The 27657-nt window shown below is 44.9% G+C and overlaps 1 protein-coding gene across 1 annotated transcript in view; it reads left to right on the forward strand.

The window, feature by feature from the left end:
* Nucleotides 1-27657, forward strand: part of LOC143959353 (voltage-dependent T-type calcium channel subunit alpha-1I-like) — a gene marked incomplete at its 5' end in the record, with an annotated part of 1248755 nt that overhangs the window by 500325 nt on the left and 720773 nt on the right. Inside the window, one exon of the mRNA XM_077468015.1 lies at nucleotides 26572-26650. Coding sequence (XP_077324141.1) covers nucleotides 26572-26650 — 79 coding nt within the window. The remainder of the gene's footprint in view (nucleotides 1-26571; nucleotides 26651-27657) is intronic.

Below are 27657 nucleotides of genomic sequence, written 5' to 3' on the forward strand. Positions count from 1 at the left end.
GGGTGTGCATGACAAATTATACAACAACACCAGGAAAATACTGCCACCTTCACTGAGGCCCACCACACTAGCGCAGGAGAGAATTTTTTCTGTCTATACGTATACCCACACATGTAAGGGGAGTGTTTCAGATTCTGATAAGCCCCCTGCCCGCAGACTCCGCCAACCACAGCCCAGGGTTGTTGGGAAGAGGCTGTTGTCCCTATCATCATGGGGACAAGGTGCTTTGGAGTAGGGGGCGCAGAGCCCTCCTGCCCCAAAACACTCACCCCCATGTTGAGGGCATGTGTCTTGGTATGATTCAGGAGGAGGGGGGTGCTCGCCCCCCATCCTGACCTCCAGGCTGCATGCTCAGATAAGGATCTGGTATGTATTGTGGGGGGGGGGGGGGGGGGCACGTCAATTTATTTTTATTTATTTTTTTGCTGTGGAGTTCCCAAAGGGCCTGGTATGGATTTTGGGAGGGACCCACCTCCATTTGTTTTCTTAATTCTGTCATAGGTTTCCCCTTAACCACTTCAATACACCTTATTATATACTATGCACTGCATTATACCCTGCATTGTATTATACAGTACTATTATACTACACTGACTGCACTGTATATTCTCCACTGTATTATATATACTACACTGACTGATTTATATACTCCAAGGCAATCAGCAGTCCATTAGCTTTGTTTTTTTTTTATTTTATTGAGGGGATTGAACTTGGATGGGGAATAGGAAGTATGTGATGCCCAGTGAATTTTAGAACAATCAATTGGGATGACTTTTTTTTTGTAATTGTTTATTTTAAATTTTCAACATCATACAGAAGAAAATATACATGAAATATTAATATTAACATATCGAGATTGCAGGTATACTTTGATTACAGGGCATACAAAATCTAAACATATATAGAGGTATAGCGATGTGATTAAAGTAGTAATTTGAGTGGGGGAGAGATAGTCACATTCCTAAAAGAAAAAAAAAAAATAGAAATTGAAGTGACCTTCTACCGTATCTTTAAGGGGGTTATAGACAGAAACTGTAAACAGACTATTTAACCTCAAAGAGAGCTTTAAGGAAAAATAGATTTCAGACCTTCTCTCGGGGACATGTATGTATCCAGGTTTAACTAAGTAGGAGCAATCCCATCATGTCATATGTAGACTCATCCCATGTTGACCAAATTTTAGAAAATTTCTGCATCTTACCCTCCACTACGGCAGTCAAGTGTTCCATTCTGCGTATGTCAGCTACAGTGGTGATCAATTGCGGAAGTGTTGGTGGAGAGGTGGACAACCATAACCTGGGTATGACCCTTTTAGCAGCCAATAAGATGAAGGACAACAATCTGCGCAAGGCCTTAGAAATACCAGAGAAAGGGAGGCCTAGCAGATAATGCATGGGCGTCAGGGGAATAGGAGTGCCAGCCAGTGTTTCTAACAGATTTTGGACTTGGAGCCAGAACTGGTGGACTAGGGGGCAGTCCCAAAAAATATGGTAGTGAGAGCCGACTTCCCCACCACATCTCCAGCATTGCTTTGAAATTAACCTGTTACGGGCATGTAGAATATCTGGAGTCCTATACCAGTGCATTAGAACTTTGTATGCAGTTTCCTTGTGGGTCACACATCGAGATATTCTGGAAGTGTGCTCCCATATGTTCCCCCAGTCCACCAGGGAAATATCGTGCTGTAGAATCTGAGACCATTTCCTCATGTAGTGGTGGGTGTTCACCGTCATAGGAATGGCTTCATGTAATATTGTGTAAATAGTAGAGATCAGTCGGGGTTCGTAAGGACCCTTAGCACATAGGATCTCAAAGTCTGTGGATTTGTCCAGAGTCAGAGAAGGGGACCTGATAGAGAAAAAGTGTCTGATCTGTAAGTATGAATGTAGAAGCCTTTGGGGGATCTGGTGTTGCTTTTGCAAGGTGGGAAAAGTCAATAAATGGCGTGTCGCCGGGTTAACAAAGTGTCGGAGTTGAAAAATTCCCACTTGGGTCCATGGTAGCATACGATCATAGGACAGGCTATCTGGGATGTCTGGGTTAAATAGGATATTTAAAAGCGGTGGACACGGTGAGGATAGAGAAAAGCGGTCATTGCACCTTTTCCAGGTATTCAACGTGAACAACATGGGAGCTAGGCATATGTGCCGTAATTTGGGCATATGAAGGGCAGTAGAAGGCCAAAGCATATAGCAAGGATGTACCGGGGCTGTAACACTCATTTCTATCTCTGACCATCTATTTGGGGCCTTCCAGGAGGTAAGAACTCTCAGGTGTGTGGCATAATAGTATTTAATGAAATCTGGGCCTCCGAGCCCCCCCCCTACTCCTCCGAGCCAGGACCACCGTCCCTGCTAACCTGTGGGAAGCGTTATTCCAAATAAAACGGAGGCTTCTCCTTTGAAGGGATTTCAACTGTGACATAGGGATAGCCACAGGTAAAGTTTCAAACAAATATAATAACTTAGGGAAGATAGACATTTTAAGGACATTGATTCGGCCCAACAGGGATAGGGGGAGAGATGTCCAGTATGTCAGCAAGCGATTAATTTCCGAGAACAGGGGGGGGGGAAATTGGCCTTATATAAAGTATCATAGGAAGCAGTAAGGCGAACCCCCAGGTATTTAAGTGAGTGAGGACACCAGTGGTAATTATACTTACTTTGGAGCGAAGACAAGAGGGCTGGGGTTATGTTTACAGGTAATGCTTCGGTTTTAGTATCATTAATTTTGAAACCCGAGAGGCTACCAAAAGTGGATAGTAGGTGGTGAAGGTGTGGTAGGGATGCGTGCGGGTGGGTGAGAGTTAGGAGGACATCATCCGCGAATAAGGATATTTTATATTCTGCGTTGCGGAGGCAAACTCCTTTAATATCTGAACATTCCCGTATAGCCACAGCTAGGGGTACCAGACTGAGAATAAAGAGCAATGGTGATAGAGGGCAACCCTGTCTCGTACCGTTGCTAAGGGAAAACGGACGGGACAGATGGGAGGAGAGTTGTACCTGGGAGGTGGGCTTCGAGTATAGGGCTCGGAGGGCGTGAATAAAGGGGCCTGAAAATCCAAAGTGGTTTAGTATCGCAAACATAAATGGCCAGCTAAGGCGATCAAATGCCTTTTGGGCATCTAAACTGAGTATCAAAGCGGGGTTTTTAGTTTAAGTAAGCAGGTCTATAAGGTCAATTGTGCGGCGAGTATTGTCCCCCGCATGTCTTGTGGGAACGAAACCCACCTGGTCTCTATGGATCAACGCTGGCAGCAGTAGAGAGAGCCTGTTCGCTAGAATCTTGGTAAAGATTTTGTAATCAGAGTTCAATAGGGCTATGAGAAGATAATTGTCAGGGAGGGAAGGATCCTTATCTGGTTTAGGGATAGTGGTTATGACTGCGTGTATGAACGAGGGGTGTGGTATTGTGCCCTGGAGCAGTGAGGAGAATAGGGTCAGCAGGTGTGGGGACAGTGACTCTAGGAACGTCTTATAATAGGAGTATGGAAGGCCGTCTGGTCCTGGGGCTTTATGTGTGGGGAGATGTTTAATTACGTCAACTAGTTCGTCAGTGGAGATAGGTTGGTTTAAGGAGGAGCGTTGCTCTGGTGAAAGTTTTGGGAGGTGAATAGATGATAGGAAGGAGTCCAACCTGTCTTGTGGGAACTGATCCTGTGTGCCCGTGTTCAGGCAGTTGTAAAGTTTGTTATAATATTCTCTGAATACTCCGGACATGGTCTGAGGGCAGTGCGTTGGTGTACCGTCTGATTGCAGTATATAATCAGGAATGGATAAAAAGGGCCGGGGCTTAAGTTTGTGGACAAGCATCCTATGTGGTTTGTCTGCAAACTCATAGAATTTTTGCTTAGACCATAACATTGATTTTGAAATTTTATTTGCGTCTATAGCCTTAATGCGGTTGCGAATAGTAGTTACTGCACACAAGCGATCCACCGTAGGGGAGCGGAGTAACGGCGCCTCCGCCACCTGCAGCTGGGCCACAAGCTCCACCCTCAGCCCAACAGAGTCCTGCTTCAGGTGTGAGCTGGCTGAGATGCACTCCCCCCTAAAAACTGCCTTGTGGGCCTCCCTCACAGTAGATATATCTGAAATGGAGCCTACATTGAGATGGAAAAACTCCTCCAATCTCTTGAGTAGTCTATCTTTGGTTTCAGCATGTCGCAATAGAGACTCATTCAGTCTCCAGTGGCAAGTTTTAGGTGATGCGTTATGGAGCGTCACATTGAGAGTAATGGGAGCGTGATCAGACCACGTGATGGGCTCTATTTCAGAGGATATTACACTGGGTAGCAAGGGTGCAGTTATTAGAAAGTGGTCCAGTCGGGAATACAATTTATGCGGGGGGGGGGGGAGAAAAAGGTGTATTGGCGATGGGTGGGATGTTTCACTCTCCATGCATCAAAGAGATTGTGGGAGCGGATTAGTTTGCGAAAGGAGGTGGACAGTTTAAGAGTTTGGAGGGACGGGGTTTGTTGAAATAGTGCTAATCTATCCCTACCAGGGGACATACACATGTTGAAGTCCCCGTCTATGATTGCGAAAGGCTGAGAGAAGGAGCGCAGCCAATCCAATACTCTGGTGAGAAAGCCAATTTGTCCCGTATTAGGGGCATAAATATTAGTTAAGGTAAAGGAGGTGTTCAGATGAGAACAGTTCAGGAGTATAAACCGACCTTGGGGATCTAGGATCGAAGCAAGGATCCGTATAGGGCATGAACGTTTAATCAAAATGGCTACTCCAGCCTTCCCAGATGGGCTGGAGGCCATAAAAACAGTAGGGTACAGCTTAGAGGCAAATTTTAAATGAGCCCTCCGGGCGGAAGTGCGTCACATCGGCCCCAGAGGATTTGAATTCCCGCAATTCAAGCCCTTAACATCACAGGAAAATATTTTTAGAGCCATAATACATTCATGGAATACTGTAATTAGCAGATGATATTGGAATCTGGTACATGTGGTTGGAGAGCTCTGATCTAAGGAGGTCTGGAAGAGGCATATACACATCAGCATTTCCTAGTAACATAATATTGTATGTCAAGTTTACAACCTGCAGCGACATGTAAGAACCAGGACAGGTCAAAAAAGGACCTGGTAAGAACTTAGAAAAAAAAATAACCTGAGTAAAATATAGAGAGACAAAAACGAAGAGATAAACAACAAAAAACATAAAACATGTATCTTGAAAGCCTGAAGAATATAAAATCTTCAGGAAGCCAAGGCAGAACACCTTGGACCTATAAAGGGACATAACAAACATTTGGAGTGGTAAACTATGTACCGCTCCCGTAAAGAATGATTAACCTCGGACTCTTAACATTTGAACAGGGGTCAGACATACCACCATCGACTGGGAGTACAATACCAGCTGGAGGGGCCCCGCAGGGGGGGGGGGGAGGAGGCTCATTGAGCACTACAAAAATGGGAAAGATTTAAAGATAGGGGGATGTTCCCCGTAGAGTTCCTGAAGAGGTCCGACAGGTTCCTGGAAACCAAGGGTAAGGAGGTGCAATTCGGACAGGCTCTGGAACTTCAGGTGGGTTGTTTAGGCACGTTGGGGCGTTGCGGTGTGGAGAAGCCTCTCTGATGTCTCCGGCGAACTGGGGTCCAAATTGCGGTAGGGGCTTGGAGAGGTTTGGGGGCCAGAGCGGGCGGGGGGAGTTGGAGGTCCTCTTCCGGGACAGGTGGGAGGCCCAAATTGCGAATGAAGGCCTCACATTCATGCAATTCTCTGATAGAGTATTGTGTGCCATCTTTGGATGCTGACAGCCGAAAAGGGAAACCCCATCTGTAGGGGATTTGGTGTAGTTGGAGGTGTGCAGTGATTGGCCGGAGGTTGCGCCTTTTGGCCAAGGTGATGGGAGAAAGGTCGCTGAAGATCTGGATCTTAGAGCCTTTGAAATCGATGCGATTTTTATTGCGTGTGGCTGCAGTTAGAGCTTCCTTGCTGTCATAATAGTGGAAACGGACTATAACGTCCCTTGGATTGGATCCAGGAGGAGGTTTGGGGGCCAAAGATCTATGGGCTCTGTCTAGATGCCAATCGATATCTGGTATGTGCGGAGCCAGGGTGACAAACAGATCAAGTAAGTATATCCGCAACTCCTTATCACTGACTGTCTCAGGGACTCCACGAATCCTCACGTTTGAGCAACATTCTCTATTCTCCAAATCTTCTTGTTGGAGTTGTATTTGGGAGACTGTGTGTTTAAGAAATGCGTTTTCGTCCTCCAATACGCGCATGTATTGCACATTCTCATCAAATTTAGATTCCAATGTGGCAGTACGCTCTCCAAGCTGGTCAATCTCTCCCCTAAGCTCCTGAGCAAGCTTCCCAACCTCTTTAGCTATATTGCGTGTCAAATCCTGTAGGAGTGTCTGTAGTTTCAGGTCCAGGACCGTTACCGTAATTGCTTCGGCAGGATTCGTTTGCTGGGTAGAGCCACCTTTGTGAAGAGAACTTGGTGTGGAGGGCAGGGGGTCGGTGGCCTCTAGCGGTTCTGCCAGTGTGTGTAAGCCTGGAGATTGCGATCTGTGTAGGTATCGCTCCATGTCGTGTGCAGGATGGGAGGTCGATGGCGGGATAAAGCCTTGATATATATTCTTTTGAAAACCAACTTTGCCCATGTAGTATCCGGAGGAGTCCGGGGGGCAGCTGATAATGACCCTGTGTATGTGAGAGCTTATGAAGCAGTGCAGGGTCCCTTAGGAAAGGAGCGGTATATTAAGCAATACTAAGACATGATTTCAGCGTTGTTAGCCGCCCATGAGTTCAGCTAGTTTGCGCTGATTCCAACAACTGAAATTATGAAAGTCTCAGGAGAAGGGGGTATGTCTCTTTAAGGGCTTGTTGAAGAGGCTGTATAGGGAGAGCTGACTGGTGAGTAGATGACTCCCGTGGACTCCCCGTAGCTGTCTGCCTTGATGGTCAAACAATTTCACCCAGACCAGGGGGGGGGACCTCCTGAATTGGTCCACGGAGACCCCGAGCGGAGATGGCGGAGGCCAAGCCAGGTGTAGTCTGGAGAAGGGGCCTTAGCTGGTGCTCTAACCCACTAGGGCGGTAGTCAGGCTGTTAAGAGCCTGAACCCAGGAGGAGGCCGGGTCGGAGAGAGGGCCGTGGAGCTTTGGGGATGGGGAGAGTGTCCAGTACACAGCAGGGCGAGGTCTGGGGAAAGCAAGGGCTCCCTGGGCTAAGACAGTGCCTCACCTGCAGTCCGTGGAGCTCACAGTCACCTCCTCTCCTTCAGCTGTCTTGGGATCTTGGAGTGTGGGGGGATGAGATGGCAGCTGTAGTGTCCAGGTTCCAGTGCGTAGGCCCCCTGCCAGGCGCTGGGGCAGGAAGGTGTGGGAACTGGCAGGCTTCACTGGGCCTCGCTAGGCCTTACTAGGCCGCATCCGCGGCAGACAGTCCCGGGGGCCCCACGGACCTCCAGAGGTCCCCAGTTATTGACTAGGCAGACCAGGTGGCAAGGGGAGCCGAGCAGCCCACCAGGAGGGCCTCCGTTAGCGTGGTTGAGGAGGGTGGAGGCCGGGAAGACGGCCGCGGCGTCTTCCCGCCGGGCGCTGGTGTAGGAAAGTGTGGAGACTGGCTGGCTGTACTAGGCCGCACTAGGCCGCATCCGCGGCAGACAATCCCGGCGGCCCCACGGGCCTCTGGACCTTACCGGGCATGGAGTAGAGCAGTCCGGATGATTGGGAGATCCACTGCCAGGTCCCCCGTTGAAGTGGTGGAGGAGGATGAAGGGCGGGGAAGATGGCGGCGGCCGCGGACGGACAAGGCCGGCGTCTCTCTCCGCAAATCCCAGGCCAATCTCGTCCCAATTTTCTTCCAGGCTGAGGCAGGACAAGTGGTAGGGTGCATAGGCCGAAGGATTGGGGAAAAATGGCCGTGTATGCACCCGGATTGCTGCGGATTACACTGGGCACTCAGGAGCTCTCTGTGAACACGTCCTTCCTGGGTCACTTCCGGGTACGCCCCCCTGGGATGACTTTTAGAACAAAGAATTGTAACAACTTATGTACATTCTGGTATATACAGACCTCTCTTCCTCCAGCACAACTCTTACTGCAGACCATTACTCCTCAGCTCCTCCAGCACTCGACTTGCTTGAGCCCCAGTCACAGCTAGCACCGCATGGTTAGGCCTGAAACTGGCTCAGCCAGGCCTTAGCAACTGCCCCCTTTTCAGTGTAGTAATGAACTTTATTATATATACTATACGGACTGCACTATATACTCTGAACTGTATTATATATACTACACGGACTGCACAATATACTCTGAACTGTATTATATGTAGCACCGGCTCCTGACGAGCACGCACTATGTGTTTTTTTTTTTTATTTAATGTTCCTAAAACTACAGTTGGGTTTTATGGTTAATTATGGTTTCAGTGCCAGTCTAGCTGGATTGCGCTGGGTTCTCCTTGGCCACAGATGTCGCCGTCATCTCTGGCAAGTGTGAGAAAGCAGTTTAGCTAGGTGTATTGAGTGCCATTCTTTCTCGGAACCAGCCCAGTGGACGTGTCATTCTGCTGTGCGTTCTGTGAAAGGGCACTTAAGGTACTGACATCACGTGTTTCCAGGTTCCGGTCCAGAAGATCTTTTTGACTGTTTGGTCCCGGTCCTCCTGGCCAGCCCCCATGGCCCTTGTGGCCTGGGGTGTTGATTCATCCAATTCTGCATCTCGGTGCTGAATAGCCTGAGGCAAAGTAACTGAGAGATGATTCAAAGGTGGTCCGGTGCCGTCTCATCTGTGAAGAGGCCCAGCAACTGGAGAAGCACCCAGGGGAGGACTCTTTGGGAGAAGGCCATGCATAAGGCTGGCTTCTCAGAAGGAGCCTGGAGGCCCAGTTGAAGGACACTAAGTGGATCTACACTCATAGGGTATCACTGGACCAGCTGCGAGATACTGGTACCGTATGATAGCTCTCTAATTTTACCTACGTTCCTCAGTTACATTCAAGTCTGTGGCAGAGACTTTGCTCAAGTGTTCTACATCCAAGTCTGTGGCAGAGACTTTGTTCAAGTGTTTTTCATTTAAGTCAGTGGCAGAGACTTTGCTTTACTTAAACGCTCTATCGGCTGCTAGGCCTAGTGAGAGGAGGTCTATCCGGTAGCTATGAGAATCCAGTTGTGAACGGTAATTCTCTGGATTTCTATTGTGAGAGGCTCCCTACCTTTTGCAGTTCCAAAAGTACCTGAACTTCCTTCCTAACCCTCTACCCTTCATTGAGAAGCTCTTTTACCGATCTTTTGAAATAAACATCCCAAAAAAAGGATCCAGTGTCAGTTTCTACAATTCTTTGGGCCATCTACCTTGGGAAACCCCTAGACGCACACAAGGTCAAGAAGGTAACGGTAAGCCCAATAAAACCAGCAGCTCCTTCCGGGGTTAGTGCTACATATATATATATATATATATATATATATATATATATATACTACACGGACTGCAATATATACTCGGAACTGCATTATATATACTGTACGGACTGCACTATTGTCAGGGCTGGGCTCACCTCTTCCTTCTCAAAGCTGGCTGCTCAACTGTTGGCTAATTGCCAGCTACTTTCTCTCCACAGTGATTCACCTGTTAATGATATCCTGCTCGTCCGTCCTGTCTACTTAAGCCGTCCAGTCCAGATGATCTCTGCCTTCACCTTGGTCACATCTCTAAAGACTCCTGTGTTCCTGTCAAAGACTTGCTTAACTGACAATCCTTCTGGCTCCAGATCCTGCTTGCTGTTCTACTAGGCTCATCTCTGGTTCCCTGACGTTTTGGCTTGTCTGACTATCCGTTCCAGTTCCTGAACTCTGGCTATGTTTTGACTACGTTTACTCTGTTTACCTTTTTATTATTAAACAAGTGTGATTTAACTGTACTTGTATCGCAGTCTGATTCATGGTGTCGGACAATTATATACTCTAAACCAGTGGTCCCCAACCTTTTTGGCACCAAGGACCGGTTTTGTGGAAGAATATTTTTCCAAGGCCCGGTAGGAGGGGGGAGGAATCGCGATGTGGTGCGTTATCGGTTCAATCATCCTGATACCATAATATCGGGATGATTGAAGTGCATTATTTATATTATTACAATATAATACAATGATTATGTAGTTCAACTCACTGTAATGTAGAATCAGTGGGAGCTCCAAGCTTGTTTCCCTGCAACTAAACAGTGTTATGGTGTCAGGATGACTGAACATTATTTCTATTGCATTGGAATATAAAATGAAATAGTTCTACTCACCATAATGCAGAATCAGTGGGAGCCCTGAGCTTGTTTTACTGCAACTAGGCGGTCCCATCTTGGGGTGATAGGAGACAGTGACACTCGAAGTGTGTTGCTTATGTCCAATCTGCTCCGTAATCTTGTTTTTGGTTGCTGTCACTGCAGAAAATCCAGCGTCACAAAGATAGGATGTTGGAAATGGCAGCAAGCTTTTCAGTGCTTTTGTGGCAATTGCAGGATATTCTGCCTTGACTTTAATCCAGAACGTATGGAGGTTTGAAGTAGTCTCGCACATACTTTTAAGGCCACCATCATTTGTGATCTCAAGCAGTTGATCCTCTTCTAGCAGGGACAGAGGGGATTCACCTAGCTTATTCACAAATGGGTCACGGATCCATTCCTTCCCAATTCGGGGGTCTTTTGAGGTTGGGAAATAATGCTCAAATTCTTTTGAAAGCTGAGAGAGGTGATCATGCACCAGCTGTGTGAAAGAAGGTTCTGGCTCAGTCTCTTTCAAAAGCTCTGATAATGTTGGAAACATGTCAAAAATACCATTGTTCACTCATCGCACCCATAATTCCAGTTTGGCTTTGAATGCAGCCACTTTATCTGCAGACTTGAACACAGTTCTCATTCTCCCCTGAAGTGATAGATTGAGTTCATTGAGCAGGTTAAATATGTCACACAAGTAAGCAAGTTTTGTGACCCATTCTGTGACACTGAAATGTGCTGCAAGTGATGACTGTTTTTCAGAAAGAAATCTCTGGAGCGGCTCTCGTAACTCAAACACTCTGCTCCGTGATCTACCTTTAGAAAGCCATCTCACTTCTGTGTATAAGAGAAGATGTGTGTGCTCTGCATCCATCTCCTCACAGAGCTGTTCGAACAGATGTGAGTTAAGGGCATGTACTTTAATGTGGTTGATCATTTTAATCACAGCCAGCAAAACGTTGTTCAGTTCAGGTGACATTTTTCGGCTAGCCAGCATTTCTCTATGGAGGACACAGTGCGTAGACTCACATTCGGAAGCAACCTCCTTGACCCGAGTAGTAAAACCAGAAAGCCGTCCGGTCATGGCAGCAGCTCCATCCGTGCATACACCAACACAAAACGGCCAATTCAGTTTTCCTGACATATAATGATTTAAAGAATTGAACAATTCTGCAGCTGTGGTGTTGGTCAGCAAGAAGAGTACACATAGCATATCCTCATGGACATCCTCCTGAAAAACATATTGCACAAAAACAAGCATTGTTGCCTTGTTTTCAACATCAGTAGACTCGTCGACCTGTATGGCATACCATGGTGACTCCTTAATTCTCTCTATCAATTGTGTTTCAATATCCTCTGCGATTTCATTAATTTGTCTAGCTACAGTGCTAGCCGAAAGAGGAACACGTGCCACCTTTTCAACCGCAGCCTCTCCTAAAATTTCACGGCAAATGTCCTTTGCTGCAGGCAGGAACAACTGTTCTCCGATTGTAAATGGTTTCTTAGATTTAGCAATAGGTTAGCCACTAAGAATGAGGCTCTCAATGCAGATGCATTTATCGAAGAGGTGGTCTTCAATAATTGCTTCTGTCCTTCGTGTTTTCTTTTGAAAAACTCAACAGGCTTGTCTTTTAATGAAGGGTGTTTGGTCTCCATGTGGCAAAGCAGTTTTGAAGGTTTCATGGCTTCATTGGATAGCCGCTTACCACATATTATACAAAGTGGGTTTGGAGACTGTGAATCACCTGATGCAATGAACTTGTAATTTAAATAGGACTCTTGGTATTTTCTTTTAAATGCAGCTTTCTTTTTGTTTTCAGTCTTAGAAGAGTCTTCTGTTGTCTCATCATTGGGTCTTTCCCACTTTTCAAAAAAGCTCTGCAATGACGTTTGTTTTTTACTCATTTTGGCTAGTTGGCAAAGCCTGTCGCCAGATGGGAATTGCCACTGCTGCAGCCTGTCTCCAAATGTGGATTGCCACTGCTGTGGCCTGTCACCAGATGGGAATTGCCACTGCTGCAGCCTGTCACCAGATGGGAATTGCCACTGCTGCGGCCTGTCACCAGATGGGAATTGCCAATGCTGTGACCTGTCACCAGATGTGGATTGCCACTGCTGCGACCTGTCAACAGATGGGGATTGTCACTGTCACCTGCCACCAAAGCGTAACAGATTGTCACGAATTGGTTTTATTATAAAAGTCCCAGTATAAAAGTATTATAACAGTCCCAGTATAAAAAGTATTTATTAAAAGTCCCAGTATAAAAGTATTATTAAAAGGATTATTAAAAGTCCCAGTATAAAAATATTATTAAATGTCCCAGTATAAAAATAGTATTAAACCTCCCAGTATAGAAATAATATTAACCACTTCAGATCCGCGCTATTGCCAAATGACGGCATTAGCGCGGACCTACATTTTCGGGACTACGTCTATTGACGTAGTCCCGGTTACGAGCGGCCTGCGCGCCCCCTGAGGGGCGCGCGCGGCGCGCTCTGTGATCGGCGAGTCCGTGAGACTCGCCTGATCACCGATCCGTGTAAGGGGTCGATCCCGACCCCTTATCACGTGATCAGCTGTCAGCCAATGACAGCTGATCATGTGATAGAACGGAGCCGGTAATCGGCTATTATTCCTCCTCGCGCTGACAGCGCGAGGAGAGAAAAAAAAAGCCGATCACCGGCGGCCGTGATCGGGACATCAGTCCCGATCACGGCCATCAATACAAGGGACCACCTGCCACCTGCCTGTGCCCACCTGCCTCCCGCAGTGCCATCCTGAAATTAAATAAAAGCAAAAGTAAGTGCCCCCCGTCAGTGCCCCCCGTCAGTGCCCATAGTGCCCACAGTGCCACCCACAGTGCCACCCACAGTGCCACCCCACAGTGCCACCCCACAGTGCCACCCACAGTGCCACCCACAGTGCCACCCAATCTGCTCAAAGGTGCTGCACCCCAGTGCCGCCCATCAGTGCCCAGCAGTGCCGCCCATCAGTGCCCAGCAGTGCCGCCCATCAGTGCCCAGCAGTGCCACCTATCAGAGCCACCTATCAGTGCCACCTATCAGTGCCCATCAGTCCCATCTATCTGTGGTACCTATCAGTGCCCATCCGTGCCACCCATCCATGCCACTTATCCGTGCCACCCATCCGTGCCATCTTATCTGTGCCCATCTTTGCCCATCAGTGCCGCCTTATCTGTGCCCATCGGTGCCGCCTTATCTGTGCCTATTAGTGCCGCCTTAACTATGCCTATCAGTGCCCACCGGTGCAGCCTATCAGTGCCCACCAATGCAGCCCATCAGTGCCCACCAATGCAGCCCATCAGTGCCCACCAATGCAGCCTATCAGTGCCGCCTAATCAGCGCACTTCAATGAAGGAGAAAAATGACCCGTTTGCAAAATTTTATAACAAACTATTAAAACATGATTTTTTTTTTGTTTGTTTAGCAAAAAATAAAACTCCGAGCTGTAACTAAATACCACCAAAAGAAAGCTCTATTTGTGGGAAAAAAATGATAAAAATTTCATTTGGGTACAGTGTTGTATGCCCGCGTAATTGTCACTCAAAGTGCATCAGCGCTGAAAGCTGAAAATTGGTCTGGGACTGAGGGGGGTTTAAGTGCCCAGTAAGCAAGTGGTTAAACGCCCCAGTATAGAAATAATATTAGACGTCCCAGTATAGAAATAATATTAGATGTCCCAGTATAGAAATAATATCAGATGTCCCAGTATAGAAATAATATCAGATGTCCCAGTATAGAAATAATATCAGATGTCCCAGTATAGAAATAATATTAATGTCCCAGTTCAGAGTATACAATGCAGTCCCTATAGTATATATAATACAATTCAGTATATACAATATAATGCTGTTTAGAGCAGAGGTCATCAACCCCCGGGCTGCTGCCCAAAGTCGGGCCGTACCGCCTCTCTAGGTGGGTCGCAGCTCCAAGGACACTATCAGGGCCGTTCGGCTAAGGCTTCAGCTTCACCACTGACGGAGAAAACTGTCAGCGGTGCGGCTGCCCAAGCAGAGAGATGACCTCATCTCTCTGTGCTACGCACAGGCGCGCCGCTGTCCCGCCCTACCATAAGCTGGGTAAGGCTGCTGCTACACAGAGGCACGGCTGGCTAATGAGAGAGAGATAGAGAGAGTGACCTCATCTCTCCCCGCCCACCCTCACTGAATACTTTCCCGCAGTCTCCAACGGCTCCTCCCCTCACTCCCATGCTGGAACAGTAAGTACAGTGCACTCTGCACTCCTAATATTTCTATCATGGGACATCTAATATTATTTCTATCATGGGACATCTAATATTATTTCTATCATGGGACATCTAATATTATTTCTATCATGGGACATCTAATATTATTTCTATACTGGGACATCTAATATTATTTCTATACTGGGACATTTAATATTATTTCTATACTGGGACATTTAATATTATTTCTATACTGGGACATCTAATATTTTTTCTATACTGGGACATCTAATATTATTTCTATACTGGGACATCTAATATTATTTCTATACTGGGACGTTTAATATTATTTCTATACTGAGACGTTTAATATTATTTCTATACTGGGGCGTTTAATATTATTTCTATACTGGGAGGTTTAATATTATTTCTATACTGGGACGTTTAATACTATTTTTATACTGGGACATTTAATTATATTTTTATACTGGGACTTTTAATAGTCCTTTTAATAATCCTTTTTATACTGGGACTGTTATAATACTTTTATACTGGGACTTTTATAATAAAACCAATTAGTGACAATCTGTTACGCTTTGGTGGTAGGTGACAGTGACAATCCACATCTGCTGGCAGGTGACAGTGACAATCCACATCTGGTGACAGGCCGCAGCAGCGGCAATCCACATTTGGAGACAGGCCGCAGCAGTGGCAATCCACATTTGGAGACAGGCCGCAGCAGTGGCAATCCACATCTGGAGACAGGCCGCAGCAGTGGCAATCCACATCTGGAGACAGGCCACAGTAGTGGCAATCCACATCTGGAGACAGGCCGCAGCAGTGGCAATTCCCATCTGGTGACAGGCTTTGCCAACTAGCCAAAATGAGTAAAAAACAAACATCATTGCAGAGCTTTTTTGAAAAGGGGGAAAGACCCAATGATGAGACAACAGAAGACTCTTCTAAGACTGCAAACAAAAAGAAAGCTGCATTTAAAAGAAAATACCAAGAGTCCTATTTAAAATATGGGTTGATTGCATCAGGTGATTCACATTCTCCAAACCAGCTTTGTATAATATGTGGTGAGTGGCTATCCAATGAAGCCATGAAACCTTCAAAACTGCTTCGCTACATGGAGACCAAACACCCTTCATTAAAAGACAAGCCTGTTGAGTTTTTCAAAAGAAAAAAACGTGAACATGAAGGACAGAAGCAATTATTGAAGACCACCTCTTCGATAAATGCGTCTGCATTGAGAGCCTCATTCTTAGTGGCTAACCATATTGCTAAATCCATCATTTACAATCGGAGAACAGTTGATCCTGCCTGCTGCAAAGGATATTTTCCGTGAAATTTTAGGAGAGGCTGCGGTTGAAAAGGTGGCGCGTGTTCCTCTTACAGCTAGCACTGTAGCTAGACGAATTAATGAAATCGCAGAGGATATTAAAACACAATTCAACCCTTCTACGAGATGAAGATATTCCGGACAAAATATTGGATGGATACAGGCGAATAAGGAAACTTACGCTTTCTGAAACATGGCGCGAGACGCAATTTAGGATACTTCACAGAGCATACTACCCCGTGTACGTAGATAAAGTTAATGGTAACTTGAAAATATGTCCGTGGTGCTCTGTGCCTCACCCCACGCTACTCCATCGACTGTGGGACTGTCCTGCCATTGAAAGCTACTGGGACACAGTGACTAGCTACGTTGGCTCAATATCTCACCAACAGATTCCGAAGGATATTGTGCTTTGCCTTTTTGGCTATGTTCCTCAAACCCCACCGTCGGGAGGTCAAAGCTGGACCCCAGTTTCTCAATGGGCCCAACTGGCCCTCCTTGTTGCTCGCAGGACCATTATGCAATACTGGATTTCCAAGACACCACCTACACTACCCATGCTACAAAAGGCTATCGAATCGCTCTTCTACCTGGAGAGATTGGATACCATTACCAGGAATCCTAAACCTACCCACCACTTTTTTGCGTGGAGGCGCAAATATATGGAGGCCACACTGACACACTCTGACATTCAGATGGCCATGCAACCATTTCGCTTCACGGAATGGTATCTCCAACACAACCTAACTGGATCTCTGGGTAGACTTAAACTACTTTCCCGTGGGGATCCGGCTAACTTTAAGCCTCCTTGACAACATGGACCTTTAACTGTGCTATTCTTATTTTCATTTTTATTTTTTCTCTCCATTCGCCTCACCCACTGTAGAAGATAATCGCCCAAGGGCTGCGAAGTTGAATTGTTTAGCTGGTGTAAATAGGCCGTTTTGAATTTTTAGGACCCTTTCAGATCCGAGTAACACAATGCAAGAGGCCTACTGGTACTATATTGTTGGCTGTTTATTGTGCAGAAATATGTATCTGTAAAACTGTACGGCTATGTTATGTGATTTTTGTTTGTAAAACCAAATAAACATTTTTCAAAAAAAAAAAAAAAAACACAATTGATAGAGAGAATTAAGGAGTCACCATGGTATGCCATACAGGTCGACGAGTCTACTGATGTTGACAACAAGGCAACAATGCTCGTTTTTGTGCAATATGTTTTCCAGGAGGATGTCCATGAGGATATGCTATGTGCACTCTTCTTGCTGACCAACACCACAGCTGCAGAATTGTTCAATTCTTTAAATCATTATATGTCAGGAAAACTGAATTGGTCGTTTTGTGTTGGTGTATGCACGGATGGAGCTGCTGCCATGACTGGACGGCTTTCTGGTTTTACTACTCGAATCAAGGAGGTTGCTTCCGAATGTGAGTCACTGTGTCCTCCATAGAGAAATGCTGGCTAGCCGAAAAATGTCACCTGAACTGAACAACGTTTTGCAGGCTGTAATTAAAATGATCAACCACATTAAAGTACATGCCCTTAACTCACGTCTGTTCGAACAGATCACTGAGCAGAGTGTTTGAGTTACGAGAGCCGCTCCAGAGATTTCTTTCTGAAAAACAGTCACCACTTGCAGCACATTTCAGTGTCACAGAATGGGTCACAACACTTGCTTACTTGCTTACTTGTGTGACATATTTAACCTGCTCAACGAACTCAATCTGTCACTTCAGGGGAGAATGAGAACTGTGTTCATGTCTGCAGATAAAGTGGCTGCATTCAAAGCCAAACTGGAATTATGGGTGCGACGAGTGAACAATGGTATTTTTGACATGTTTCCAACATTATCAGAGCTTTTGAAAGAGACTGAGCCAGAACCTTCTTTCACACAGCTGGTGCATGATCACCTCTCTCAGCTTTCAAAAGAATTTGAGCATTATTTCCCAACCTCAAAAGACCCCCGAATTGGGAAGGAATGGGTGCGTGACCCATTTGTGAATAAGCCAGGTGAATCCACTCTGTCCGTGCTAGAAGAGGATCAACTGCTTGAGATCGCAAATGATGGTGGCCTTAAAAGTTTGAGACGACTTCAAACCTTCATATGTTCTGGATTAAAGTCAAGGCAGAATATCCTGCAATTGCACAAAAGCACTGAAAAGCTTGCTGCCATTTCCAACATCCTATCATTATGAAGCTGGATTTTTCTGCAGTGACAGCAACCAAAACAAGATTACAGAGCAGATTGGACATAAGCAACACACTTCAAGTGTCACTGTCTCCTATCACCCCAAGATGGGACCGCCTAGTTGCAGTAAAACAAGCTCAGGGCTCCCACTGATTCTGCATTATGGTGAGTAGAACTATTTCATTTTATATTCCAATGTAATAGAAATAACGTTCTTCAGTCATCCTGACACCATAACACCGCCTAGTTGCAGTAAAACAAGCTCAGGGCTCCCACTGATTCTGCATTATGGTGAGTAGAACTATTTCATTTTATATTCCAATGTAATAGAAATAACGTTCTTCAGTCATCCTGACACCATAACACTGTTTAGTTGCAGGGAGACACGCTTGGGGCTCCCACTGATTCTACATTACAGTGAGTTGAACTATATAATCATTGTATTATATTGTAATAATATAAATAATGCACTTCAATCATCCCGATATTATGGTATCAAGATGATTGAACTGATAACTCACCACATCGCAATTCCTCCCCCCTCCTACCAGGCCTTGGAAAAATATTCTTCCACAAAACCGGTCCTTGGTGCCAAAAAGGTTGGGGACCACTGGTATACAGTACATTAAAACAGTAGAAAGGTGTATCTGCAAAGTAAACAACTGTTAACAGTAAAAATAAAAAAAAACACAGTAACAATGAAACAGTATAATATAAAGTACAATAAGAACAGAACATTAACTCAAAAATACAACAACTATTTTTGGCTTTTTTATGTTTTTATTTATTAACTTTTTTTTTTTTACACTTTTTTTGAAAATGTAAAAGAAATTTGAACATAGTTCAAAGGGAACAGTCCCCAATGTATAGACTTGATTGTCCAGGGCCAGAGGGCCAAAAAAAGCGGGTGTCAGGCATGACATCTTCTTTGGGGTGGTCTTTGGGTAGGGGTACCAGGGAGGACATCTGGAAAATGCCTCTCATGCAGCTGGCTCAATGCATCAGGATTGGGAAATTGGGCCACAGCACCTTCTGGATACAAAAGGGCTGTGATGATCTCTTCCTGGAATTTTAGGAAGGATCCACTTTTTCCTGACGCTTTTTATAGTACATAAAGCATTGAACAGAGCCACTTGGAATAAGTATACAGACACATTTTTGTACCAGGGTCTGGACTTAAGGGCAATTAGGTACAGCCCCATCATCTGGTACACCCCTCACATTTTAAGGTTGTATTCGTGGACATAGAATGTCCTTCCATCTCGCTGCAAGCATTTCATTGCACCCCCCCCCCCCCCAGTCTAAGTTAGCATCTAAGGGCAAGTTAGCAAGTTAGCATCTAAGGGCATTTAAAAGCTCTTGGGGGAAACCCAGGCAATTTGATCTCATGGTGTCACATGCGCCAATTCTTAATTAAAAGAGGTGTCTAAAAATTGTCCATGTATTAATGGTACCCCTTTCAAAATAAGGCAGACACCAAGCCCCAAACAATCTTGCTGCTGTTCCCTATGTAGTCTGGGTAGTCGGGGGGGGGGGGGGGGGGGTGCTCCGCACTGCTATCTTTTTCCTTGTAAACAAGGAAACTACATGTATAGCCTGTTGCCCTGTCACTGAGCTTATATATTTTGACCCCATATCTGGCACGCTTGCTTGGGAGAAACTGTTTGAAAACAATGTGGCCACAAAACTTAATCAGGGACTCATTAATGCAGACATCTTGTTCAGGGATATACAAGGCTTTTGGTTGAAGTGGTTTACGATTGGCCATATTTTGTGGAGCCGATCATATACAGAGTCACCTCGAGGATGACATAGTTCATTGATGCTGACATGCATAAACCGCAAGATTTGCTCTTATCTAGTCCTTGCCATGGCAACAGAGAACAAGGGCATATGGTGGAATTGGGTCAGTGGACCAATATGACCGCAACTTTTAGAAATGCCCATGATGAGGGATAGGTCTGGAAATGTTCTAAAGTCAGAAAAATTATAGGTTTCCATACAAATTGTCTGACAAGGGTCAAATTTGGGTTTGCGGCAATAAATTGATCAGCATATAAATTGCTTTGGTCCACAATAGATCTGTACAGATCTTCTGTGAAAAAACACTTTTAAAAACCAAGGGCAGTTAAATTTGCTGTTTCCACCTGAATTCTGGGTTGGCCAGTAAATGGGGGAAGTACAGGCGCTGCAGAATTGGTGGGCTGCCAATCAGGATTTGCAAGCGTATCAGGAAGGGCCCTATGGGCTCTACAGGCCTGTGTTTGAATTCTTGGTGGCTGCGGGAAACTACACCGCACTTGGTGTACACTTGGTGCCAGCCACCTCAACAGCTTGAACTGCACTTACTTGACTCACCATGTCACCAAGTGTTACTGCAGTGCTAGTTTATCTATGACCAGGAGGTACTAGGCTGTTGGTGCTCGCCAGTTCACCAGAAGTTAGAGCGGCACTAGTACCAGAACTCTGCTGCATATGAGAACCATGTGATTGTTGCACCTCAGAAACAGAGGAATGGGGTCGGGTATGCCTAACCTTAGCAGGGATCTCTACTCCGTCATCAGAGCTATTTGTCAGTGTCCAGCTGCTCTCTACAGGTTCGTATACTGAGCCTGAATCTGAATCTGACATTGAGGCTTCCTCTGCACTCTCATCTGTCATGCTCAGTATCCTGTAGGCCTCTTCACTAGTGTACCTTTTGTTTGACATATTGGCCACTAAATTAACAGGTACCTAGTGTGACTCATAGGTTACCGAGGACTGTTTGAACTGCTACAAAAAAATGTAGATGCTGGCGCTAGCAGAGATCAGACTTGACTCTGCTAACACTGTGGTTTATGTGAGCTGTGTATCAGAAGTGACAGTGATCTATTGATACTGCAATTGTTTGTGGGGCAGATGGACAGGCTAAACGCAGGTGCTGGCAGGTGTCAGGGCTGATCCTGCTAACACAGAATTTTTGGGAACACTATACTATTGGGGATCCTGATATAGTTCTGATCTGATCAAAGATATTGATTTGTTCAGACACTATACTAGTAATGAAGGTATATAGTGTGTGTCAGGGTTCAGGTGTGAGGCAGAGTTGCTGAGAGGGCTCCCCTTGAGGCTAAGTGCAGTGCACCCCTGTGAGTGGTACAGGGAGTACAGTGCCCAAAGAAGCACCGTTTGCCTGTTACTGCAGTTAGATGAGCTGCTCACCAGAGAGTGGTTGGATCAAGCTGGGTGTACTGTATGGCAGACAAGTTTAGGTAGTGTCAAAGGTATAAGACAGTGGAGCGAACCAGGAACAGAGTCAGGAGCCAGGCCAGGAGTCATACACAGTGGTTCAGTCTGTGATTGATTTGGATAGCAGAACTGGAACAAACAGGGATCATACACAGTAGATAGGAGATAGCATAGCTGAGGTTAATCACGAGGGAACAAGCAGGAGCAAAGTCAGGTTGCAAGCCTTGCGTCAAGCCAGGAGATTAGGATAGGCGGGTAAAAACAAGTCGGGTCGGTACTGGGAGGTCCAAAGATCAGGATACGTAAACACAGGAGATACGGGTACCTGAAGATAATCCCACAATCTGCATGTTTCAGTGGCAGGTTTAAATAGGCTAGAGGGCGCCAACATCTGTCATGCACGCTCACGCTGTCATGTATCTGCATGTGCGCATGCTTGTGGGAATCTGCCTGATGTGACCATGATGAGTGCTATCAGGGTTGCCAGTTCTTTGGCCATTTCCCTGACAGTGTGTGTGTGTGTTAGACACAGGGTGGCAAAACTAGTAGTCAAAGGGTTTAAATATGACGCTGTCTGGGATTGACACTAACACTGATGCTAACTGATGCTGATGCAGACTGCCTAATACAGTGATCAGAAAAAAATCTGTACAATGTCACTATGAGAGGGAGTGAAAGGGTTAACTTGTGGTGATCAGGGAGTTAAAACTTTATTAGAGAATATATGGTGGGCACCCTACCTGTCTGGGGCTGACCCTAACTGCTGCTAACTGCACCTAATGATATTTAGCTTCACAAGTAGCACCAATACAGTGATCAGTAAAAAATCTGTACACTGTACTGAGTTACAGTGTGACAGGGAGTGAAAAGGGTTAACTTGGGGGGGGGGGGTGACCGGTGCCTAATTATGTGTACTGGTGTCAGTGTAGTGCTTGTACTCACCACTGATGCTATCTCCTCTCACTCTGGAACCATAAAGGGCACCAGGAGGGGAGATTACATAATTTCATGTGCCCGTGTTTACATTACACAGGCACAGGATGTTCTGTGATTCATCAGAAATGATCAGCAAGTCCAGACCCTAAATCATTGGCCAGGGTCTGTAGATCGTTTGGTTCTGTAACGAATCCGATCACTGAGGTGACAGCGGGCATATGTGCCCCCTACCCATGGGCGCAAGCAATGTACAGGTACGTTGTTTCGCGCAAGTGTGCCGCCCTGCTGCCCTGCCACAGTAAATGTGTGGTGGGCGATCCAGAACTGGTTAAAGCCTATGAAAGTCTTAATCGTGTCAGGACCGTCCCACGTACATATTCTGTGGCAGGGCGGCCCTTTAGCGCAAATTCACACCTGTACGTTATTGTTTCTTTCTCCTCAGGGACCTGCCGATCCTTTCAAGGTGAGGCAGAATGGCAATGTGCCTATGTAAACAAGGCAGATCTCCATTGTGCCAGAGAGGAAAATGGAGATCTTGTGTTTCTGCTAAGCAGAAACACAGATCTCTGTTTTCCTCAAGTGTTGTCCCAGGTGTTAACCTCTTCCCTGTCAGTGTCATTTATAAGGTGACAGTGCATTTGTTTTTTAGCACTAGTCACTGTATTGGTGTCACTGGTCCCCAAAAAGTGTCATAGTGTCAGATTTGTCAATGTTGCAGTCCGATTTCCTTTTTTCTTTTGTTTATAGAGCAAAAAATAAAAACAGCAGAGGTGATCAAATACCACCAAAGAAAGCTCTATTTGTGGGGAAGAAAGGACATAAATTGTCAGTTAAAGCAACGCAAAAAATGGCTTGGTCAGGAAGGGGGTAAAACTTCTGGAGCTGAAGTGGTTAAAGCAGTTCTAAAGGATTCTTTAAAATAGCAAAGAGAGGCCTTTTTTAGGGTCCCAGGCCGGCACTCTCAGCTTCTCCTCTTCTGTGTCTGCCACAATAGGAAGCTGCTTGCTATGGGGTAGATTTGCAGACTCAATCCTGAGCTGTGCTGTGTGCATCTATTGACAAACACACAATGCAGCTTGGCCCTGCTCCCTTCTCACTGAATTTGGATGACAGTAGCAGGAGCCATTGGCTCCAGCTCCTTAATGTCAGTCCTTGTGTGAAGGGGGAGAAAGGAGAGATGACTGCAGCCGGGCAAAGCACTGGATCAATCTAGTAGTGAGGTAAGTGTTTAGAGGCGAAGGGGGGCACAGCAAGCCTTAAATCAGGGAATGCATTAAGGTAAAAAAGTTTTTGCTTCGGAAGCACTGTAAGAACACAGCTCAAACTACCCTAGTTTCTTGATTCCTATTAGCTCTAATTCATTTTGCCTATAGGACACATTTTAGCAAAGCTACTACTGGCTATAATTCTCCTTATAAAAGGGTAGAGCTAATATACCTAAAGGTAATGTACCTAATTTTTATACAATTTATCCCTATTATATATTATATTTGGGTAAGTCCACCCAAGAGTGATTTTTAATAATATGAGGAGCCCCCTATAATGTAAGGGGGGTGAATACCCCAAGCAAAAGGTATAAAGTAAACAAAGAGCTAAATTTTTTGGGGGAGAATCTGGTCTGTCTTCAAGAAACAAATATTGCTCATGCCTCGGGGTGTAGATTGGCTTCACATTCGTTTTATAGCAATTCAACATCCAACCACTCGAGGGGTGTGGCCATAGGTTTTGCTAAGACTACGGTTTTTACAGTAAGAGTGAAACTGGCAGACCCTGAGGGGAGATTTCTCTTTGTAAAAGGGACTCTGTTTAATATGGAATGTACACTGGCAAATATATACTCACCACATAGGGAACCAGACTTATTTCTAAAGAAAAAAAAAAAAACTTGAAGTATTCAAAGAAGGTAAACTCATAATAGTGGGGGATTTAAATCTGAGCATAGATCCGCATATAAATACAACAGGGGCCCCTCTTCCTATACAGCTAAAAGACAGATGGACGTAAAAAAAACTACTATTGGAATATCAGCTTGTAGACACATGGAGGGTTAGGCACTCAGAAAATAGAGACTACACTGTTTACTCCCCAGTTCAAGGGTTGATTGATTACATCTTCATAGAGCATCAATTATTACCGTTGCTTAAGAGGGCAAAGATAAAAGCAATAACCCTTTCTGACCATGCTACAGTAGCGATTAAGTTAGAAATATTAAATAATAGGACGGGAAGGAACTGGAGACTAAACAACTCGCTTCTTCAGAACTTGGAGATAATCAAGAAGATGGAGCAGGAACTTGAAAACTTCTTTGTGGTAAATGATACACCAGAAATCCCCTGCTCAGCCTTGTGGGAAGCTCACAAGGCTGTTATGAGGGGGATACTAATAGGGGCAGGTACAGGGAAAAAGAGAGAAACAAATAACAATTCCAGTTATATTAGATGAGTTAAACAGATATGGAAACCTGACTAATTTTAAAATAAATGTGTCTAAATCTGAGTTTCTGAATATTACTATCTCAAGGGAGGAACAGCAGGCGATCCAACCTAAATTCCCCTTTGTATGGTGTAAGGAGGGATTGGGGTACCTAGGAATAGATCCAGAAGAATCCTTGGGATTTTTTATTTCACGATACAAGGAAAACAGACCCTCAATATAAAAATACTTTGGTTCCATTTCTTTTAACCACTTTCAGACCGGACCATTTTGCTGGCTTAAGACCAGACCACTTTTTGCGATTCGGCACAGCGTCACTTTAACTGACAATTGCGGTTGTGCGACGTGGCTCCCAAACAAAATTGACGTCCTTTTTTTCCCACAAATAAAGCTTTCTTTTGGTGGTATTTGATCACCCCTGCAGTTTTTATTTTTTGCGCTATAAACAAAAATAGAGTGCCAATTTTGAAAAAAAATACGCATTATTTTTTACTTTTTGCTATAATAAATATCCCCCAAAAATATATAAAAAAAAGCATTTTTTTTCCTCCGTTTAGGCCGATACGTATTCTCCTACATATTTTTGGTAAAAAAAATCGCAATAAGCGATTATTGATTGGTTTGCGCAAGATTTATAGCGTTTACAAAATAGGGGATAGTTTTATGGCATTTTTATTAATAATTTTTTACTAGTAATGGCGGCGATCATCGATTTTTATTGTGACTGCGACATTATGGCGGACACATCAGACATTTTTGACATATTTTTGGGACCATTGTCATTTATACAGCAATCAGTGTTATACAAATGCACTGATTACTGTGTAAATGACACTGGCAGTGAAGGGGTTAACCAGGGGGTGGCAGTGTTAGGGGTTAAGTGTGTCCTAGGGGCGTGTTACTAACTGTGGGGGGCTGGGCTGTGTGCTAGTTAACACTGATCTCTGCTTCAATCGCAGGGAGCAGAGATCAGTGTCACTTGTTGCTAGGCAGAACGGGGAGATGCTGTTTACATCAGCATTTCCCCGCTCAGCCTCCCCTGAGACGATCACGGGTATCCCCGCGGTGATCGAGTCCACAGGACCTACGACCGGACTCCCGGGGGTCCCCGACCAGCACGCGCACGCGATGGCAGGGCGGCAAATACAAATGGACGTACCTGTATGCCAATTTGCCTGCCCGTGCCATTCTGCCAACTTACATCGACGCGTACCGGTCGGGAAGTGGTTCAACATGGCCAAAAGCCTGATCCCGAGTCTCTGGAGGTCCCAGGAAGCTCTGAGTTTGAAGGACTGGGTTGTAAGGGTTGAAATGATAAGAGTCAGAGAAGAAACTACGGAAGAGATTACGGAGAGATTATGGAATTTATGGGGGAATTGGCGGGAGTTCAGGAAGCCAGTAACCTGGAGGCATTGATGAAGGTGTAGGAAAGCGAGGAGGGAACGAGGGAGAGGGCGGTGGGGTTTTTTCTCTATGGGAGGGTTTAGAGGGGTACGGGGAATAAATGGATAGAGTATAGATAAAGGAATAGAATGTTTTTAACATGTGATTGTGTATATGTATGTCTATACAGTAAAATTAAAAAGTGAATATTTAAAAAAAAGAATATGGAGGATGTCAACTTCTTGTTTTTTGCATGCCTTAAATATCAGAACAGCAATATTTCCCTTCTATAAATCCCAACTTCTAGGTTTATAAATCACCTATAAATTCTGTTTGTCTGGAGGTTTTAAAGCATCCCTGCTTACATTTGCATGTTTCAGAATCACTTGTTGCATTCTCTTTCATATAAATAATTACAAAACTCAACAGGGAGCATTGCATGGTGGTGTAACAACCATAGCAGATGTGAAACGCCAGTGACTCAAGGACATTAATTCTCCAGTGTTTACCAAAAACTGAAATATTAGTTTTGTGGGGACATTAACTTTTATGTTTATAATATCATGAATTCTATTTTTTTGCAAGGTTCTTTTCAATCTTGTCATTTTTGTTTTAGGTAGGAAACCTGGGACTTCTCTTCATGCTTCTCTTCTTTATTTATGCAGCTCTAGGAGTCGAGCTGTTTGGAAAACTTGGTGGGTATACTTTATAAACATTCACAAATGTTATGACTGTGGGAATTTTATTGATAACATAGGCAAGTTTTTTCTGGAACAAAAGTTCCTGCGTAAATTATCAGTAAAATACTTTTTTTTTTAAATATATAAAATTGTAGTCAGAGTCTTCATTGCAAATGCGATACCCTAACTACCAAAGCCTAAGGTGCGCATTGGCCTAGCTGCTCAGTAAACCTGAAAGAGGGCATACTCTGAATGCATGAATATGAAAAAATTTACGATGTGTATGAGTATCTGAAAGGTTGTGGAAAAACAGGTGGGTGGAAACCCTGAATGTGAGCTGATGCAGGATCAGACAGAGGAGGAGGGATATATACCCCTCAGACTCCTACAAATACAGGCTAGCCTTCGACCAGCCTTCTTACTTGCAGTCAGAGTCTTCACTTGGAAATGCGATACCCTAACTACCAAGGCCTAAGGTGTGCCTTGCCTAGCTGATCAGTACACCTGAAAAATGGCAAAAAGACACGAAAGTAGATGTGATAAGAAAGCTTGATGAAGGGTAGGTAACAATCTGTCTAGTAGATGGCTTCAGTTTTACGGATCTGGTATATATCAGCTATAACAGGAGGAAAACCAACTTCCCATGAATTGACGATAAGAAGGGACCCCCTGTTTGGAACCTGCAAAACTGAAATAATTGCAGAAAAGATCAAACACTTCAAAACGGACACCAGTTAAGTAGCTCTGTGAAATTCCCACAAACCCCTAAACTTGGTATGGGGAAGTTTGAGAGGGTGAACCAAAAAATGAATGAACTGACAGGAGTTTGCAGGGGTCTGAAGTGCTGGATGCCTGATAGATATGTTTGATAGTGTTGGTGGATAAGACCAATTCTCTGTGGCAATATGCATCGGTAAACATGGAGAAACCATACCAGACACACAGAAAACTGGTCCTGTATGATTTAAATTGGGTCGTGCTTCTGCTTGTAACCTGACAACTGAGTCGGAATCCTGAACAGG

This window comes from Lithobates pipiens, unplaced genomic scaffold, assembly GCF_037356315.1.
Source record: "Lithobates pipiens isolate NorthernLeopardFrog02 unplaced genomic scaffold, aLitPip1_a1.2 Scaffold_71, whole genome shotgun sequence".
NCBI lineage: Eukaryota > Metazoa > Chordata > Amphibia > Anura > Ranidae > Lithobates > Lithobates pipiens.